The sequence below is a fragment of the Rosa chinensis genome, chromosome 2 (genome assembly GCF_002994745.2).
Source record: "Rosa chinensis cultivar Old Blush chromosome 2, RchiOBHm-V2, whole genome shotgun sequence".
NCBI lineage: Eukaryota > Viridiplantae > Streptophyta > Magnoliopsida > Rosales > Rosaceae > Rosa > Rosa chinensis.
In genome coordinates, this window is record NC_037089.1 from 32,965,936 (window position 1) to 32,987,811 (window position 21,876).

The window sequence follows — 21,876 nt, forward strand, 5'->3', positions numbered from 1 at the left end:
ACCCAATCCTAATCCTAATATTATTGAGCAAAATTGAGCTGCATGCGTGTAACTCTATAAATTGAATATGCACAAGCAAATAAAGTAATAAATTGAATTAAGTCGATTAAAAAAGTTGAGATTTTAACATTAGACCTCTTTACTCTTTAATATTAATGTGAAATAGATAAAAAGAATTAAAGAAAGAAAAAAAAAAGAATAATACAAATTAAAGAATCAAATGGATTAAAAGTGAAGAATATCATTTGTTGAATCTGAGTTTTAGGGAGAGAGAGAGAGAGAGATGAGTTAGCAGAGAGAGAAAGCCAGAGTCAAAAATCTAGCAGGGCACCAAACCATGCATGTCAGACTGATGACATGGCTTGACGAGAGGATAGGAAAATTTCTCGTGGGGAAAAATCAAAGACAACCCCACCAAATAAAACAGATATTGCATCTGTGAGTGTGAGTGTAGGGTAGTCATTGGATTCTCAAACAAATTTCAGTAATTATTAAGATTTACACCCACTAATTTCAATAGTGTCTATAGCTCTCTTTGCTAGTGGTGGACATATGCAGCTGGCAAAACCCTACCACTGGCAGCACGTAGCAGAAGGAGTAATAATTGCTCTAATTATTGATCCAAATATTTCCATCGAAATTTCAATGGTTGGTTCGACTCAAAAAAAAAAAAAAAGAATTTCAATGGTTGGTAAAGAATTAATAAAGGAACAGATGGAGGAAGAAAAGACTTGTGAGGGACCAAGTCAACTATATAGATTCCATTCTAACCCAAGTCTTTGTTTTCATCTGTGGAAATTTCAAATTATATTATTGACGACCACTTGGCTACTGCTTGCTTGTGAGTCTATGAATCGATCGAGAAATTTCAGTTGCTAAGAAACTCGGAAGTACCAACATTCAATTACAGGCATTCTTTGCTTTCTACAAATCTGTCTTCGCTTCTCGCTAGCTTGTTGATAAGTACCGGCAAGTACTAGTTCATGCTTTCTTGAAGTAAGTAATCCTTTTTTATCCTACATTAAAATGAAAAAAGGGGGAAAAAGCCATATACATTAGCTTCTTATTTTCAGGGAAATAGTATTCTGGTTTATTTTGATGATCCTCAGTCTAGAGAAGAAAAAGTTGCTGGAGCTGGCCGGTGTTCGAATAAGCATAAGAAGCCTCTTAAATTGATGTTTCCCTTTAGCTCCACAGCTTGTTTTGTGTAGGAATTAGTTTTTGGCATGTTATCCCGCGTTTTTTTTGTTCAACTTGAGGATAAACTGGATGTTTTGATTTATTGATAAGTATAAAGAAGAAGAAACTGTTCGAGAATTACTAAATATGGAAGAGTTGAATTCAAATGATCGACCGTTTTTTATTTTCTATTTGGAAAATGATTTATGGCCTCAATCATATGTGTCATGTCATGTCACCTATACACATTATCTATTAGCCAAATCATGTCATGTAATTCTTAAGTAAAAAAATCATCTTATACTTTTAAAATCTACTGGCTCTTAATTTTTTGGATTTAATCTAAAAAAAATTTATTTTGATTTTTTTACCCTTTTTTACCTTTTATATATATATATATATATATATATATAATTTGTCCAAAAATAATTTTATATATATTTATATAATTCGTCCAAAAAGTGTATATGTATAATTCCTCCAAAATAAATATATATATAATTTTTGGACGAATTATACATATACATTTTTATGGTATATATAACCACAAAAGTAAAAAAAAAAAATTATGAAAAAAGCCAAAAAGTAAAATTGGATCCACAAATGAAAATGGAAAGAAAATATTTTGATATCATAATTCTAACCTTTTTTTTTTATAATCAAAATCTAACCCACTAAATCTGGTAAATTGAAGTAATATTAAATTATTTTAATAAATAAATTTAATAAAATTAATAGAAGGTTAGTTACCTTACACTAACAAGTTAATTAGAAAAGTCAAAAATTAAATTGGATCCACAAAAATGGATAGAAAATATATTGAAATCGTATTTCTAACCCATGAAATCTGGTGATTGAAGAAGTAAGAAAACCAAAATAATTTAGAGCCATTAAATTTTAGAATGATAAAATAGTTTTTTTTACTCAAGAATTATATGACATGGTTTGGCAATATGTGATGTGTGTAGATAACATAGCATGACACCTTGGATTGAGGCTAAAAATCTTAGGCCCAATTGAGGCTCTATATCATTGCCCTTTCTGTTTGTCAAATAGTAATTAAATTAGCCTGATCTCTTTATTTTATATCCTGAACTAATTAATATCTTACCTTTTCAGGTCCATAAGATTGTTGTACTCCAAGAATTTGGATGGCTATGGATTAATTTGTAGAGTTTATGAAAACAAAAACGATCATTATGATGGAGAATAAGCAAGATCCAGCTCAACATAGGTTAGTTTCTTGAATTTGAATTATTTTGAAGTAACAGTAACTAATAACTAAGGTAAGAAAGCCGTTCCATGTGGGATTGTTGGAGAAATTTTCAAAATATAATTTTTATTGAAGAAATAAAAATGTGTCATTTGTGTTTGCACTTTTTGGACTTTCATATTTGCTCATTTGACCACCTCTCATCTCTTTATACCTCCTAATTGCTTTTTAGTAAAATTTACCAAGTAAACCTCTTTTAAATACCTAACTTAACCTTACTTATAAAAGAAAATATTTTCAAGCATTAATAAGGATGAGTTATAATGCTCCCATAATTATTTATTTACCCAAAAAGCAGAAACGTGATATTGTCAAAAAAAAACTGAGATAGTTATTGAAAAAAGATAGTGTAACGAATTAACAAAAAATTATTAGACTTTTTTTCAAGCCTAATATTTTGTGCTTAATTATGGATTTTCAAAGCTTAGTTTTTATGGTTTATGGTTGTTGGAGTTTTAGATAGGTTGCAAAATTAGATTTGTTCATTTTTGTATGTTTGTTTATATTTAGTTTTGTTTTATATGGTGCTTCACAAACTTATTTGGTTAGTTTACACGATGGCTCTATGTCCCTTATTTCATGATCATGTTACATTGATGAGAAAAACTTTTGTCTATTTTTTTCTCTCTTACATCATAGTTTTATTTTTCTATAATTCACCAAGTAATTTTGAATGTATTTTCTCTTGATTATTTTTTCTTCGAAAGCTTTTTTAAACAAACAAAATGAGAAGTATGAAAAGAGAACTAAAATGGAAATGAATAATAAAATTACTATACATGTGTTTCTATTATTGTAAATATCTGCAAAAGGAGAAAAAAATATAATTTTCTTTATTAATTTGTTGTTTGTAACAGTCTTCTTATATAAGGATACATATGTCATTTAATACTTAAAAAAATAAGGGAGGTCTAGTGAGTAGATTAAAAGGTCTCAATAGAAACTCTTTTGTCTGAATGAAGTAATATGATCAAAGTCAAATGGTACAAATGAAAAGGTACCTTACCGTTTGAAGGGGTACATATACTTTATATACTATTCTCTATAGAATGTGACAATCCCAGAAAGTCTTAAGAAGAATATCCTAAAAAGATCTAAGTCTCCAATAATTACCATTTTCATGTTTTCTCACACATAAAACTACTAGAAACTAATAGTGCACAATTAGTTTCTAGTAATAAATTGAGCCATCTTGTAAACCTTATTTTGAGTGTTTAGGTTGGTTTTTGTGAGTGCAAAACATTGACCAACAACAATATTGTGCTGGACTTCATTGTATCATCCTAAAGGCATATTTGATTATTCTCCTTTGCACACTTGATAGTGGATTAGTGGAGTAAATAATGTCTTAATCAGGAAAGCGTTGCTACAACGTGTCTTAGAATCATAAACCCTCTCATAATCCATACTCACAAATTTGTTATAAAGTGACACATCTGATCCACTTGTTACTTGATAATAAATATAGGATTGTGGTAGGTTTTTCGGTACTACGTACTTCCTTATATATAATTAGGCATGCTTTTGATATAGAAAGTTTTAATTGGTAATTCAGACATGATATGTGACACGTGACACAAGCACTGCATTCAAAATTTTCTCATAAAGATGAGCTTAATTATCATTTTTTTAGTTGACGTCGCATTTTCTCATTGTTAATTCATTTATTGATTAGCCATACACAAGGTGACTCAGACCAAAAAAAAAAAAGCCATACACAAGGTGACGCTGCAAATCCAAGTGGTGGTAAGGATAAGAATTCCTCATGTGTGATTGCAAACGAACGTACCCATGAACAACATTTACAAACGAACGAACAGAACAAGAAATTACTTCAGAAACTTCGAGGTACAAGCTGGGATACCATACTTGTAATCTCATGTGTGATTGCAGTCTCAGTTGATCCTTTGTTCTTTTACCTTCCGATCATTAATGAGGAAATCAAGTGCCTTGGAGTGGACAAAAATTTGAGGACTGCTGCTCTTCTTTTGCGCGCGATCACTGATATTGCTTTCGTCCTGAACATTTTCTATCAAATTAAAGATGTCATCGAAAATGTACAGTCTAGAGCAAAGTCGATCAATAGTAATAGTAAGAATAATGGAGAAGGAAAGCAGGTTCCACAATCCAAACAAGATGCGAGAATTCGGTTCGCTAAGATAGCTCGAAAGATGCCATGGCTCTCAATTACAATTGACATTCTTGCGGTTCTCCCCATCCCACAAGTAAGAAATCCAAAATTGAATATTTCTGTGTAATTAGCTGATTTTAGGGCTAGGGCACATCCACTAATCTATTGCTGTCTATTTTGTCCAGGTGCTAGTGGCTGGTTTCTTCAAAATGAGAAGCTCCAAATATCTGGGCCGGGGAAAGATTATTAATGTCTTTCTTATCGCCCAATATTTGCCACGGATTTATCGTATGCATCACTCATCAATGAAACTTAAGCAAAAGAAGGGACCATGGATTAGGGGTGCATTATATTTTTTCTTGTACATCCTGGCCAGTCATGTAAGTTTCATTCATGTAATCATTCATTTAGTTGGCTTTAATCTTTAGTTTTGGCAATTAACTAACGGTTCACCTGGTATAACTTTGTATAAGTGTGCTGGCTCGATAGTGTTTTGTAAAGTTACTTCAAGACAAGCACTACGTCAAGTAGTTTCAACATAAAATTCGAAGCTAGAAGGGAGAAAGTAGTGTTTAGTAGGATGTAGAGTTGTTGATTACTGGCTAGCAGAAAGCATTAATCTCTCTCTCATGCATTTAGTTAGTTGACTTGAGCCAAAATCAATTATATCTCATATTACCATGTTCTTTAATTAGATTTGTTGTCTTTTAGGTGCTGGGAGCTTTCTGGTATTTTTTCTCTATTCAACGAGAGACATCATGTTGGCACCGAGCATGTATGAACCATAGTACAAGTGAATGTAATTTTTACTGCAATGAAGACATTTCTTTTAGGAATATGACATTCATTAGTTCTCTAGATGAATTTTGTCTTGTTGATGTTCCGGCAAATGTGACAGCACCGTTTGATTTCGGAATATTTCTTGATTCCCTTAAGAGTGGTAACATAGGGCAAATAAATTTTGCAAAGAAGTTCTTTTACTCTTTTTGGTGGGGACTACGAAATCTTAGGTATGTATGCATATTACTTTACAATCTTGTCACATTTTGTTCTTTAATGTAAATATCTATATATTAATTATCTGCTATTTGAATGTTCGTTTTTATATAATTATACAAAAGAAATTAGTACTACAGTGTTGGTTAAATAGGTTTGATAAAGAGTGTTTTCTCTTTGGTGAAGGAAAAAAAAAAACTCAAAAGGGAGATAGGATAAGATCCTCCAAGAAGTTGTACTAAATTAGGATAGATCTTATAGATATTAACATAATTAAGCACATTTATAATAAGGAGTGCTTTTTAAAAAACTAAGACTTGTATGCCGACCATCCATTGCTGTCTCATATAATGTTGCTAATCGTTTGTTAATCATCTTAATTTTGCAGTAACTTTGGGACAAACTTGGAAACAAGTACCTATGTGTTGGAAAACTGCTTTGCGATTCTTATATCTATTGTCGGCTTGCTTCTTTTCCTATATCTCATTGGAAATGTGCAGGTAGGTGAACTTATAAATTAGACAAAATGCTATGTTTTTGTTTTATTTTTGGGCAATTAATAGATGTTATTCGTAAGGAAAATAATTTGTGGCCTAAAATTTGTGGCATCAATTTTAGGTGTCATGTCATGTCAACTACACACATCAGCTATTTGTTAAATCATGTAATGTAATTCTTAAGAAAAAAATCATCTTATCCTTCCAAAATCTAATGACTCTAAGTTATTTTGGCTTTATTATTTTATTTTTTTATTGAGGGAGGTTAGCGTTAGTTAGTTAGCAACACACACACCCTTGAAAGGTATCTCAGTAGAGCCAGACTAATCCCTCCAATGTGGGACTTAGCAACAAGCCCAAAGGCCCACTGCCACCACTGGCCACTAGGTGTAGGAGAGGGGGCTCAAGCCCAGGTGTGGGGGTTCCACACCTGGAGGCTCTACCACCCCACCATAACTTGGTGGTTATTTTGGCTTTCTTATAAAAAATAAGGATTAATTTTAGTTTAGTACCCTGTGGTTTGGGGGTAACATCATGTCAGTTCCTGCTCTTTCAATTTGATCAGCAACATCCCTGTGCTTTCAATTTCAATCAGCCATGCCCAAATTTTACTGTTCCGTCCAAATTTTACTTTGTCAATCCAGTCAAAGTTAACGTTCAAATTGAACGGAACAGTAAAATTTGGGCACGGCTGATTGAAATTGAAAGCACAGGGGTGTTGCTGATCAAATTGAAAGAGTAGAGACTGACATGATGTTACCCCCAAACCACAGGGTACTAAACTGAAATTTATCCAAAAAAATATACATTATTTTGGTTTTTTTTTTTTTTTTCATTTTTCATTTCATTAGACTCATGCTTAGATTTAAACAATTTCTTTTCTTCAATCAAGAATAGAAAAAATTTTATGTAATTTAGTCAATAGATTTGCATAACACATATATATGAATTCAACGTTTGTTGGGTTCTTGTAAGTTTTTAAGATATAATGTGAAAAATATATATTCATATGATTATATATATCCTTTTTTGGGAAAATAATCATTTACCCAATTTTGGGGTTAATTAACCCCACTTACCCAAATACTCTAAGAGACTGTCCCCTTACCCAAAAACTCTAAGAGATCATTTCCCCAATACCTAATTAAGTGTTTTTTTATTCATCTTTATTTATTTTTGGGACAATTTTGCCCTCTCCTTCTTTGTCACTTAGAGAGAGAAGTCATCGGAGACCTTGCCGGACTCCAATGACTAGTGGCCAGCCGCGAAATCCGGCGACCGGTGACCGGACTCAGGCGACAGGTGACCAAAATCCGGCCACCAGACATTTGAATCTCTAATCCGGCTACTAGACTGGTGACCGGATTCTGACGTCTGAATTTATTACCCCATATTATCGCCCTCCAATAAACATATTATTGCCCCCAATAACAAGTTTATTAGAGATCAATAATTAGTGAAAAATGAAGATGTTTTTAATTTTGAAAGGTTTAGTAGGTTTATCCAAATAAATAATTTTATTATTGCCCCCCAATAATCTTATTATTATCTTCCAATAATCGTTTTATTGCCCAACCAAATCATAATAAACAAAACAATAACTTCTAGCAACATTCCATTTTGAAATTGGCCAATTTTTTGGAGAAACAAACCATCGCAACAACATGGACGACGTTGGAGGCCTCCTACACATTTTACCAGAAAAAGGGGGGTGGGGGGGAAGAAGAAGGAGAGAAGCCTAAACGACGGTGTCAGAGCCCCGACCCAAAGCAAAACCTGGACCTGAACTCCAACCAGCCGGAGCTACTCAATTCTCTGGACAAGGCACACCCAGCCTCCCTCTCCTCATCTCTCTCCTCGAATCCAATCACCGACGTTGGCAAAACCGTCGCTGATTCCGACACTTCCAACTCCTTTGTCATGTCATCCTTGTTTCTTCGATTGAAAGTGATCACCGAAGTCGGAGACATTACTGACTGGGAAGCCTTGAGCTCTTTCGAAAACGTTTTCATTAGCGAACCCGGAGCCAGAACTAGCTGGACCACCAGCAATGACAACTTATTCGGAATAGACACATGTCCGACGACAGCCGCCACGGGGATTCTGTCGACGTTGATCGGAACCGCCTTCGAAAGATCGTAACTCATTGGAGTGAAGGAAGAAGGAAGTGGGATTGGGGAGAAGGAAGGAAGGAGGCATGGAAAGTCTTCGGTGAGAGAAGAAATCAGTGAAGGGGAGGAGGGAGAGAAGAGATCAGAGAGAGAGAGAGAGAGAGAGAGAGAGAGATGAGTGTAATTTATTAATTAAAATGAGGGCAATACTGTCAGTAGATGTTAGATTGGGTAAATGGGAGTAAAAAACTCTTAGTGGAGTAAGTGGACAATTTTTAAGCTAAAATTGGGTAAGTGGTCAGGGCCTCTTCTTTTTTCTTTTTTTTTCTTTTTTTTCTCTGTTTCTTTTTTAATTTTTTTTATGTAGCAAAAGTTAGCGGATATGTATTTTTTTTCCTCATATGATTAACATGAATAGGTGTCAAATAATAAACGTTATATTTGAGTTTATTATTCTACGTTTGTTTTTCCCCTTATATTTAGATGATGATAATTAATTGCTACTACTAACATGGAATTTTTTCTTAACTCTTAATTTAGACATACGTATTTTCTAAATTCAATTTTTAATGCTATTTTTTTTTTTGGAAATTAATAAGTATTTGGAAAGAAAATTTAATGCCTATTTTTTGACACCTGATTCAATATATTAATTCTATTTGGAAAGAAAAAAAAGTTAATTAAAGGTGGTGTATTGTATATGAAATTAGTGGAACTTTTAAAGAAATCTATAGAATTTAAAAGTCTGGGTGTATTCAATATAGACTTTAAGCAGTCGCTGAAATTCTTGAGGTATTCAATTAAGATTTTTAAAGACTTCATGAATTCCACCAAAATCTAGGGGTATTCAATAAGGACTTTTAAAAATGAATAAAAGTACATACCTCTATCATTCATACTTATGGAATTAGAAAATCATGGACTTTGTAGTGTTAACTATACATACCAATTAAACTCCAATAATTTTCCAGCCTCTAGATCAAAGATTTGAAAAAAGTCCATCAAAGTTCCCTCTTAAAAAAAAAAAAAAAAAAAAAAAAAAAAAAAGTCTATCGAAGTTCTTCTATGTGTGTGCAAAGAGGTTGGTCCTTCATCTTCTCTCTTTCTTGATTTTTTGTCTTTTCTCTAATCTTTTATGATATCAACGTTTTTTGATACCCAACATGTTTATTTTAGTTGTTGAATGTGATTTTTTTTTTTGTTTTTCAATTGTGATACTTCAAACTCTAATAGCAATAAAAATGATTTATGAAACCCTAAAACCCAAATATTGAGGTCTACCCCTAAAACCTTGAACAGTGTTGTTTTAACATACTGAACTATATCTTATTAATTATTCTCATCGATTTTGAATTTATATTATGGTTCAAAGTTCAATTGATTGATCATAGATCAAGATATTGACCAATATTGTTATGATATATGTTAATCGGCGAAAACAAAATTGATGAGAATAATTAACCATAAACATCAAGTGATGTATATTGTATTTTTATATTGTTGGGAGATTAGGAATGAGAACAAACTAGCTAGATAGAGTAACGATCATTCTTTTGAGTCAATTTTTATTAGAAGATACTTGAACATTGAAAAGGCAACAAGTTATTATCTTGTTTTTGTTTGAGCTGCATTAGTTTTGTTTTTGTTTTTGTTTTTTTTTTTAATATTTTGTACATGCTAGGAAATCTGTAGAAGTCATTCATAATAAAGCATATAGATTTTTATGAATCAATAAAAGTCTGTTGCTAAAATCAATGGTTTTAAGAAATCAATAATAGTCTATCAACATTTTAAAGAGTCTGTGGACTTTTCAAAAAGTTTGTCATTTAAAAAAAGTTTATACAAATTCAAATACAATACACCCCCCTAAATGAAGAAGAATATTTTTTTTGAGGGAAATGGAATCAGGTTCAAATATATTACGACGTCATTGAGTCAAGGTAGAGGGTTTCAAGAAACCACTCATAATACAAGTCCAAGAACAATACAGACTACGAAAAGCAGCCCAAATCTATTTAACCAAAAAACTAAACACCTAAAGGAACTGCAAGGAAAAAAAAAACAGAAATTAAAAAATCCCTACTCCGATCTAACCCTAAATCAGAGCAACCGACATGACAAGCATTGACGCCTAAGACCTACAATGGTGTACATCACCACTCATCAAGCAGCATACAACAATGATCAAGGATCAAAAAGGGGTAGGAGTCGAGCCGCGCTCAGTTATTCAAAGCAAAAACAAAAAAGCGTTTTGCTGCTCCCCAAAGGCCCGTGACAGCCATGATCCAACAAAGACAAATGAAGAAAGATGGGCTAGCCCAGCTAGGCAACAACACTGACCCAGGCAGACGGAGGCCCAGTAGCCAAAGCCCATCTCCTCCACCTTCCCTCACCAAATCCGCCTGCAACAAGCCGTTTGGGAAACAGCCACTGGTCACCAATCCGACTGCCGACCGTGAACCTCCACCATCGCCATTGTCAAGGGAGGAAGCTTCTAATCAGTCGCCGCCCCCATCCGGTGCAGTGCCTGTCAAATCCATTCCCCGACGTAGCCCAAACACCCTCAACCACCGCCTTCTACCGCATCAATTAGAGCCTCTTTGACGTACCTGGATCGAACACCGACGCCAAGCCGCACTACCACGATCATTGTCAGTACACCAGAGCAGAGCCCGTCACCAACCTCACTGCTAGCCCGTCACCGAACTGCACACCTTCCTCTCTCTGGAGCACGCCGCTGCCTGGTCTGGGGAACAAAGTTCACAGCCGCCACGAATGCGAAACTAGAGTTTCGCTTGCCGAGGTCGCTACGAGATTCGCGGAGGCCTCCTCTAACTCCATAAATGAAGAAGAATATTGGTTAAAGAATTTGTAGACATATCTTTTAAATTAATACATAATTAATAGCTTTTTTTTTTGTCACCTAATTAAATTCATTAATATAACTGATTCACCTCCTAACATCTAAAAGGAAATATAAAAGAGTAAAGTTGGTGTTGCAACAATATGATGTGGCAAGCTATATTATGTGGAATTGAATATAAAATTTGTATTTGCTTACATGACATGACATCTAGGATTTGAGGCCACAAATCTTAAGCCTCATTGAGGCCCTATATCATATATGCATAACTAGTACAGCATTACAATTTCTCTTTCTGGCATTACCTTACAGTAACTTTGCTAGGTAATTTGTGAGCAGCTGATTATTATTTGGAAATTATTCTATGCACCGACGGTGCAAGTGACCCAACTCTTATAAAATAATATCAACCCTTGATATTTATTATCAACTTTATTTTTAATAAACAAAAAGTGTATTTAATGCAATCTAACCATTTATTTGTGTTGGTGCAAGTGCACGGCGGTGCTCTAATTATTATTATTATTTTTTGACATAAATAGACATTTATATCGCTGGAAACTGAAAAATCAGAGGAGAGAAGAAAAAAGCTACGCTCGACAGAAATGGATATAGAAGTGTGGATGGAGAGAAATGGTCTGAATAAAGAGATAAAGAACGAAATCAATAAAATTGTAAAAAAAAAATCAGAGAAAATCAAAGATGCTGATATGGAGAACGTATTCTATATTCTCCCAAAGGCAACCCGAATTTCTCTAAAGCGAGCTCTCTGCATGGAAATACTAAAGAAGGTACGTATGTTCCTCAAGCTCTCTTTCTGTATATAAATTACACAGCGGTTAAAATGCCCCATTTGTTTCGATCACATTTTCAAGTGGCCCTGATAACAAAAAATTTGAAAAAAATCTGGTCTTTTATATTTTTAGGTTCCCTTGAGGCTTAAGGCTATGGAAAAGAAACCAGACCAAGAGAATAAAGAGACCATACAAGAAAAAGTGTTGACGAGCATTTGTGACTCTCTGAAGCCAGTGATGTACCCGGATAATAGCTTTGTTTTCCGCATGGGGGAACCACTTGATCGCATGCTTTTAATTACAGAAGGTCTAGTATGGGCATATAACACCACCTCTAGTAGTATTAGTCAAGGTGGAGAAGCAGGTATAGGTGCCATTTGTCTTGGGAAAGGTGCATATTACGGAGATGAACTTGTGAGTTGGGCATCAGCTAGGCTGCTCGACTCTTTGGAAAACGTTCCTATGCTGAAAGCAAATGTCAAGTGTCATACAAAAATAGAAGGATTCGTTCTTACGGCCAAGGATTTGAACGCTATAGTCCACAAATACAAATTCTTTTGGGATTTCAGTGATTCTCAGATAAGAAAGTTGGCTGCAATTCAAACCATTCAAAAAGCAGCTCGTCAATTGACGCTGCGGTCTAAGAAAGATAAAAAAAAGGTCCTGCAACCGGATTCTCCACCGGATTCTCTAGTAGTTGATGTTCCATCAGAGGACGCAACAACAGCTAGCAGTCAAGTCCCTTGAGGGACTGGTTTTGTGTTTTGTAACGTTGTGGCATCCCTCCTTCCTTCATTGTGAATTTGTGATGCAGCCAGCCATTACCAAATTAATGAGTGTTTAAGAGACTGCGTGGAAGTAATTGTGTGTGTTTTCAGCAATAATTTTATGTATTCGAATAAATTTCACATTTTTGACTTTTCAATCATATGAAACATTTATTTTGGTTTTGTTTGAGATTGCTTTTGTAGAAGTTCATTTAGCTCTGCAAGATTACATATGTTGAAGTTCTTTTTATTTCAAATCCACATTGAAAATAAGTTTTTTTTACTTCAACAGTGTTTGAACTCTTCGAGGACTTTTGAAATGATACCTGAACTTTCAAAGTGATCAAAGTGATACATGGACTCTAATTTTCTTGTCAACGGAATACCTACGTCAGAATTCCGTTACGGGTCCGTTAATTTTATCACGTGAGGCGCACGTGTGTCCATAAAACATAGCAAAATGGCTTATTTGCCCTCAATTTGTTTGTTTGGTCTGACCAAGATTTTCTATGGAAAATACCCAGATTGAGTTCTCGGCCAGTTATCATTGAACAACATCGGATTATACCCAGATCGAGTTGCCAAAATCCACTACCCAGATCGAAGTCTTGACTCTCGATCAATTTCAGATTTTCAGATCACAAATCCTTTCTCTCTCTCTCTCTCTCTCTCTCTCTCTCTGTCTCTCTCTCTCTCTCTCTCTCTCTCTCTCTCTCTCTCTCTCTCTCTCTCTCTCTCTCTCTCTGTGTCAATCTTACAACTGATCTGTTTCCTCAATCCATCAATCTCTCTCTGATTTCCATATCACCTTGATCTCTTCCTCTCACTAATCTGAGAGAGAGGCAGAAACCCGACTAGACAGACCGCCTACTGGCAAACTGCTGATTCGCTTTTATCGACCTTTTTGGTTTGGGACCAATAGTTTGGGATTGATTTAGGTCTAAGATTTTCTCTTAGTGTGGTTAGTTTGGACTTTAGGGGTGGATTCGGTACTAAACTGATCCATTTGATGATGGAATATGTTGTAATTAGAAGATCTGATGTTGATTTGATGGGGATTGGAGAGGAAGAAAAAAGAAAAAAAGATGAAGCAGAATTGCAGAACTGCAGAACTAAATGCAAAAGAAGAAGAAGAAGAAGAAAGGTCGAAGACTAGGACAGAGAGAGAGAAGATTCTGTTTTGTGTTTAATCTATCACCTAAGAATAGTATAAATATAAAGTTTGTAGAGGTTATAACACTGGCAGCTCTTGCTCCAGTGGTGGGGAGTAGAGCTATTGTGAAAGAGGTTGGGTGTTCGAATCTCATGTGTTGGAAGGTTTATATATATTTTTTAATTATTTGGTATTGCCTAAAAAGAGTATATAAACAAAGTTTGGAGGTATTATATTGAGGATAGTTCGTGCTCCAGTGGTCGGGAGTTGAGGAGTTGTGAGAGAGGTTGGGGGTTCGAATCTCATGTCTTCAAAACTTTAGAGGAAATTGAGGTTTTGATCAATTTTAGGGGGAATTGGGATAAAAAGTCAGCTTTGCCCTCACTTTTTTGATCACGTGCGCCTCACATGCTTCCAGATAACGGACCCGTAACGGAATTCTGACGTAGGTATTCCGTTGTGATGCAGAACGGATGGCAGCCTGATTCGAGGAGCAGTTTGATCGTGCAAAAGGGGGAAAACGAAAAGGTACTAGTAGCCACGAATGAGCTCGGTGTCCGATTGGGGCACACCATAGCTTTCCGGAAAGGGAATCGTGCTAGAAACAAGACTCATCACTTTGCCACTAGCTGTGGGCTTTTTTGGGCTTTCGGGATCGTTTAGGGCCTAAAAACTGCGTTTTTCTATTTTTTCCAAATTTTGGTTTTAATTTTAAACAATTCAAGCCAGAATGGCACAATACATATCCCCTAGTGGGGTAATTAGGTACCATTACATTTGAAACATTTTTGCTTCTTTATTCAGAAGCCTAGCAGAACGAAATCTATTCTCAACAAGAAGATAGTGTATGAAAGTTTCTTTTGCCAATGTGCTCAATTTTGGTGCTACAGAAAACTCTCATTACCTAGATGTGTGGAACAAACATTCATTCTGTAGGCTGGAATCCTCCAGAAGAATCGCTGGTACTCCAAAAACAAAACAGTTTCTTGGATCAAACCTTCAAGATCCTAAATTCGAAACCCTAGAGAACTAGAACCCATTAGTATGAACCATAAAAAGGCCCAAGTCCAGAAAACTGTTTTAATTGTTTTGGACACCCAAATCCCCCAATATGAAATAGATTTGGGCTCCTAGATTGGTTTAGGCACCCAAACTGATTTGGGCCACAAAACTATCTTAGGCACCCCTCCACCGGTTGCACCACCGGTCCTTGCTTTCAACGTCGCCAGCTCCGGGTTCGATCGAGACACAAAAGGACTCGTCACTGCTTGATCCAAATGAAACATATATAAAACCACTTGTCGCCACAACCACTGAATGGGAGTTTTCCATCGTCGCTTCTGCGTATCGGATACCCCTTGCCCCACCAGCGTGCACAGCTCCAATCGGCATAGTCACATCACTGGTCACACTTGTAGGTTGGAGGGCAACGACGCTCGTCATTCTGGTATGGGGACTGGAAACTTGTCTCCGCAAGTCACCCAGGGCTTTTAGACCACCTTGATTAGTATCGGTTCCCCGCTGCTGTCAGAATTGGGTCGGAGAAGAGGCTAGCCCTCACTGATATGGTATGGCTCTTCCAACCCAGATAAGGTTTGATTTGAGCCACGCCCTACATGGGCGAATCGAAAAATCCCATTCTTGCACCCATCTAGCCTTGGGTCTCATCGGATCAGATCCCTGAACAATCTCCTTTACATCTATTTCACTTTGCGCGCGAAGCAAACATAGTGACGAAAGTCTGCAAGCTCAATTTGGTGGTTGACACATAAGACCAGCGTTGGAGGGCCATCAATAAATGGCTTAGGCAGGAGGCCCACGCCGGCCCCGATTAATAGACCGCAGAGCTCTAGAGGCTAGGATTTGGGGAGAGTCGAGGCTTTTTTTTTCCAAAACAAAGAATTCGGGTGTTTCTGAAAGCTCCAAAAGAGTAAATTTTTGTAAGGTTTAATTTATATTCCATGAATAAAAGGCACGCCAACAATAAGCTCCCGCCTCTTCTAGAAAATATTTATTTTATATAATGAACCTTTAGACTGCAAAGAGAAACTGGCCAATAAACACAACTCATTTCAACCAAAAACTATTATTGAAGAGAAAATCCTTTTGAATCAAAGCGTAGAAAAATACATGGGATAAACTAATCCCTACTTTGAAAACCTCCAAATTAAACCTCATGATTTGAAAAACCAAAGAACTTTGATTGCATCTGCGTTGCATGTTTTAAGCTAGTTTTAAACCAATTTGCAACATGGAAGATTCAACTTCACTTGTGTCCTTGCCCAAAGGTTGGTGCAAAATTATCCTACTTACCCCAGCAACAGATTTTTACTCCCACTAACCCAATTTAACAACAAATGACCATTTTACCCTTAACCTAATTAATAAACTACATCATGCCACTCAACATATCTCTCTCTCTCTCTCTCTCTCTCTCTCTCTCTCTCTCTCTCTCTCTCTCTCTCTCTCTCTCTCTCTCTCTCTCTCTCTCTCTCTCTCTCCCCCCTCCCCCCAGCCTCCTCCAACTAGGGGTGGCTTCGGGAAACCAAAACTAAAAAAAACCAAGCCGAAGCTAAAAAACCTTAAAAAAACATAACCGAAAAGGAAAAAAACTAAACCGTTTCGGTTTTCAGTTTGTGGGTGTCAAAAAACTGAAAAAAACCGAATCGAACCTGATTTCCTTACATGACGTCGTTTTTGAGTTTAAGACAAAAACTCAGTGAACCCCTGTCTCTTCAGTCTCCTGTTCTCCTTGCGAAGCCCAGCAACAACTCTCCTTTTCCTCCTTAAATCGAACAGACAAACCAAAACTCTCTTTCTACTCTCTTTAATCAATCACCATGGGTAATCATCTTAACTCTCTTATTATTTTTTGTTGTTTTGGTTACCGTTCCTGTATCTAGATCTGAGATTCGATTTTTGGTTTTTGATCTTTTTTTGTTTGTTTTTGATCTGACAAAAATGAAATGGTCGCCCTACAGAGGGACGATGTTGAGCTCGTCACTGATAACGATCCACTCATCACCACCGACTACATGGTGAGTGTTAATTTGTGATATGAGTTGTTGTTTTTGGAGTTTTGAGTTTGGATCTCAGAATATATTGATTAGGGTTTAAGGATAGCCAATTTGATGGGGTCTCCAAACCACAGAAGTCTCGCAACAGATGTGGAAATTGGTTCTGCTATAGCTCGCCTGGAAAATGCTAATGAGTCTCTCTCTGCTCTGTTCTTAATTGGTATTCAAGAGTGCTCATTTTGGTCATATTCTGAACAATCATATCTTCATGTAATGCAGGGATACAATCAATAGACTTATAAACTAACCGCATCTACCCACTATGCCAAAAAAGCTATTAGATGACAGAAGACTGGTTTTCTGTCATCTGATTTTTTCAGACGACAGATAAATTAAATGTGTTGTCTGAATACACAGTGTAGATACCTCTACTCGCAAGGCTAGTTTGCTACCTCACCAAGCATAAACAACACCCTCATGGGATCCAACCGCTACTTGCATCTTGTAGCCCTATGTTCAAGCTACGCTACGGTATCCGGAAGTGGCAAATACGTCGCAGGGAAGCCACCTTTCCTGCCTTGCAAAGTTGCCTTCACAACATGGCTTCCAGACTAGAATAGTGGGTTCTTGTCCCACATCTAAGAAAATGTAAAGGAGATGGCTTCCTTCACTTATAAAAGAAATGCCTCCTCCCACAACTCAACACACTCCATTACACTCATGTAATCTACTTGGGCTGCAAGGCTCAACACACTAGTACAACATTCAAGTGGACGTAGTCTCCCGCTATAGCAGGAGACGAACCACAATACTTCTCATGTGTCTCTCTATCTCTTTCTCTAAAGCTAACTAGAGACCCCCTCGGATCTCTAATGTTAACATTGGCGCCGTCTGTGGGAAGCCAACACAATGGCTTCATCACGTTCTATGAACTTTGGTAAACATCAAATTAAGGTTGGTCAACTCCCATCATGGCCGGTCAACGCCCATTGGGGCTGGTCAACTACAGTCAAATGCTTGGTCAACATTGAGTAGGTCTGGTCAACGTTCAGTCAACGCTGGGCAATGCTAACTCACTATTGGTCAAAGACAACAACAAAGTCAACGATGAACTTAAAAAAAAAAAATTTGCCGCTAGTTTACTCTGGACACCCAGAAGACTTCTCTGGGCACCTATGGATAAGCACCAGCGGCACAACTCCGCCAGCATTGAGCCTCCGCTTAGCTCAGTCCCTCCGCCGAGCTCCAAGTGAGCAGCAGGCTTCACTGCCACCACCAGCCAGCGGCTCCGCTCCGCCCAGCTCCGTCGAGTGCTCCACTGGCACCATCTCCGCTGGACACCACTGGCCACCACTTCCAGCGCTAGCCTCCGTCAGCTGCAGCAATCACCGGAACTACCAGCGGCAGCCAGCCCCGCTAGCCTCAGCGGTTCCTCTCTTATCCATCAGCGGAATCTCCCTTCCGCTAGGCAAGCGTCTAAGCTTCAATCTCCGTTAGTGGCCAAGCGCCTTTAGCGGCAATCCCTTCCGCTAAGTACCATCAGCTGCGAATTCCTTCGCCAAGTCTTCATTAGGCATCAAGGCTTAGCTGACCAGCAAGCCTCCGCTGACCTCCAAATCGTTGAGCACCAATTCTCCGCTGCACACCAAGTCCTCAGCTAGCTACAACTCCGCTAGAGGCCACCGCCGGCGAACCTCCTCCAGCTGCAAACCGCTGGCCAAAGCTCCGCTACGAGCCACCGCAGACCAATGCTGCCACCGCTAGCATCCTCCTCTAGCCTCCACCAAAGGCCAAGGCTCCGCTGAGTAGCACCCCCGCTGTCTAAGCTCCACCAATCTGCAATTTGCAATTGCAGCGGTCACCGACGTAAAGCAACATCCAAATCTGATTTGGACACCCACCACCATCTTCTTTGATCTGCACTGACCTCACCCAAAGAGGTTTCAACGCTCTTCCAATCTTCTCACATGCTGAAAGATGCATATACTGAGGCAGACCCTGCCTTCATTTATGTAGTCGAACTGTGGGTTTCTATGATGGCCATAGAACAACCAGCAAAGCTAAGTCTCTAAGTCGCTATCCCTCACCCTTTCTCTGCTTATCGAGCGTTATTTAAAAAAAAAAAACACCACGTGCCCAAACTTTGCATGTCTAGTCAACGACAGTTCATTGAGAGTGAGCCCATTGTTTATCAATAGTCTAGCATACTAATTATATGTGGCACATGATGATCTAGTGCAATGGAAAGTATAATTGGTATGCAGCGCCTACACCTGTCCGTATGACATTTTTAATCATATATGCCCGGCATCTTTGTTCTGAGAATCATAAATGCCTCTATTCTTTTTCTCAAAAGCATGCACAACCTTTGTCATATATAATTATATGTGCAGCGGCACTGAGCCTGACCATCCAGCTACTTAGCTATATCTTTGATTACCACTTGTGCTAAGGATATGCATGCACCCTACCTAAATATTTCCAGGCTTACCTTGCAGTGGGCAACCCGACCATCTAGCTACTTATCTACACAAATATATTGCCCCTTGCAAACTTGCATGTACACGTCTAATTAGTGTTTGGCCTATCTGCCTAAAGCATTATTGACGTTGAACTTGCATGCCTTGGTCTTACAATTATATTTTCAATTTGTGTGCTATAAACTACTTGATTGCATGCTCTGTAAGGGTATTACATGATCAATTGATATGGGTCATGCCTCAAAACATATACTTAATTGACACGTCTATGCTTCATAGCATTTCAATTATTTGTTTCCCCCAAACACTTTCATACTTGCAATTAAGCATCAATAGCTTTGTTAAACGTATATGTCTCATAGCCACTTTCTTATGACTCCTCATATCATGCAAAGCTCAGTATGCCATGTCCAGAAAGTTAATTAATTCTTACTTCTGGCCTCACACAATTCAAGCGAAATACAAATTTACACTCACTTATGCCTGTGAGACTCGAGCATCTAGATCAAAGTTAATGTCGTGAAGTCATCACATGCTATACTTCAACACGTTTACATGAAACCTTATGATTAAGTTACTAATCATTTATCTTATATTAAGGGGCATAATCACCGATCACCCCCTCAAGCGGTAAAAGCATCAACCTCTATTACAATGATCCGCCAAAGCAATGGAGCGTCATGCTTGGACAACTCCAACATGATTTGGGTACTTACAATGATTCCAATTCCAACTCGCTCAAAATCAGCATAAGATAAGTAACTAGATCTTATCTTTTACGCTCTTGCAGTTCGAGCTATTGCCATGTCTATACATTTCTCCATGACCCTTACGCATGCCTACAAAATGTTATTAGCGACTTTACTACAAGTGCATGCTTAGATTCATTCTCATGTGACATTCATCTAGAAGCTTGTAACACTTACGACTTAGTTAAACATGCTCGGATAAATGACTTTCTCGGGTTACGACTCACTTGGGTATCAAGTATGGTCACGACTTGCGCTTGGGCTATGCCCCGCATGCTCGCACATCGCCTACACACTCAACTACACCCAACTTGCTCGATCATGTCCAACATGCTTTACTTAAACCCCAAGTTCACAAACGCTTCATTTTATGTCACCGGGACTACACCAACAAAATTACTTTGGACACCCATTACACTTGCCACTATCTATTGTGTGTGTTATATGGCCAAAAGATCCACATATACAACTACCAATATTTTACATGTTCATACACATTAATGGAATATTGAATTCTTCTACCATTTGTTGTTCGCTACAAATCGAATTCTTTTCGCATTCCATTAATACGAACGGTAACCAATACAACAAGCATTCTACATATGCGCGTTTTTGTCTCATTGTGTAGGTTAAAAGAGTCCCTTCTTGCTTACAGAGTTGGGGGCCTTGTAGGGGCTAGGCGCCTCTCGGACATTGTTTATGCTTGATGACTTCATGATTATAACTCCCCAACCAAGAAGCTCCTCTTACTCGGGGACTTTGGGGACTTGTAGGTACCTCTACTAGCAAGGCTAGTTTGCTACCTCACCAAGCATAAACAACACCCTCGTGGGATCCAATCGCTACTTGCATCTTGTAGCCCTATGTTCAAGCTACGCTACGGTATCCGGAAGTGGCAAATACGTCGCAGGGAAGCCACCTTTCTGGCCTTGCAAAGTTACCGTCACAACATGGCTTCAAGACTAGGATAGTGGGTTCTTGTCCCACATCTAAGAAAATGTAAAGGAGATGACTTCCTTCACCTATAAAAGGAATGCTTCCTCCCACAACTCAACACACTCCATTACACTCATGTAATCCATTTGGGCTGCAAGGCTCAACACACTAGTACAACATTCAAGTGGATATAGTCTCCCGCTAAAGCGGGAGACAAACCTCTATACTTCTCTCTCTCTCTCTCTCTCTCTAAAGGTAACTAGAGACCCCATCGGATCTCTAACGTTAACACACAGAGAAACCATACTGGTTTTATTTTGAAAATATGGTCACATTTAGATGACACGTATATGTCGTTGTAAAAGATGAAAATATTTCATATCTAACCCTAGCAAAAATTTTGGAATTCCCTCCAACTACCTCAAGTCATTTCCCTCTCAAACGTCCCAAACCTAGTTGAGAAGACTTTGGATGTCTTTGCAAGGTGACCTTGAGTGGGGTGTCAGTGGTGCTCTAGGTCTGAGTCTGAGCTCAGGTGATAACATGTCCAACGGTTCCCAGAGGTATCACCCTTATCGGTGTTGGTGCAGCTGGTGGCAGCATGGACATGGTCCGTTGTAGCTAATTATGCTTAGGCAAGTGCTTATGTAAGTACAAGTCCCCAGTGAAGGAGGGATATCTTGGTTGGGGAGTTCCCTAACAGTTTGAAGCGTTACTTCAGCTAGTCTTGTCAATCATAATTAGCGGCAGTGCATTGTCAACCATGGACTTGTTCTGAGCAAATGTTTTATACCCTTTCTTGTAGGCCCCTGCTTCCCCCCCCCCCCCCCCCAAGGAGTCCCCCACTCCCAGGCTAAGATAGGCCTTCGTTTGGCCGGACAATTATTTGGTAAGGGAAGTTGCATGAAGCAATGGGTGTTAGGTAGCAAA

At 37.9% G+C, this 21,876-nt stretch overlaps 1 protein-coding gene across 1 annotated transcript; it reads left to right on the forward strand.

The window, feature by feature from the left end:
- The first annotated feature begins 757 nt into the window (after window positions 1-757).
- Window positions 758-12,721, forward strand: LOC112189875 (cyclic nucleotide-gated ion channel 1). The gene is made up of 8 exons (XM_024329252.2): window positions 758-996; window positions 2,299-2,413; window positions 4,128-4,677; window positions 4,769-4,963; window positions 5,295-5,593; window positions 5,968-6,079; window positions 11,593-11,841; window positions 11,977-12,721. The coding sequence occupies exons 2-8, from the start codon at window positions 2,358-2,360 to the stop codon at window positions 12,589-12,591; spliced, it is 2,076 nt and encodes a 691-aa protein (XP_024185020.1). The 5' UTR covers window positions 758-996; window positions 2,299-2,357; the 3' UTR covers window positions 12,592-12,721.
- Window positions 12,722-21,876: the final 9,155 nt, after the last annotated feature.

Bases quoted from the DNA above. Each gene is read 5' to 3' on its own strand.
- LOC112189875 (XM_024329252.2), top strand. From the start codon at position 2,358: ATGAAAACAAAAACGATCATTATGATGGAGAATAAGCAAGATCCAGCT. The intron at 6,080-11,592 runs GTAGGTGAACTT...TGACATAAATAG, and splicing joins ATCTCATTGGAAATGTGCAG to ACATTTATATCGCTGGAAAC. The intron at 11,842-11,976 runs GTACGTATGTTC...TTATATTTTTAG, and splicing joins GCATGGAAATACTAAAGAAG to GTTCCCTTGAGGCTTAAGGC.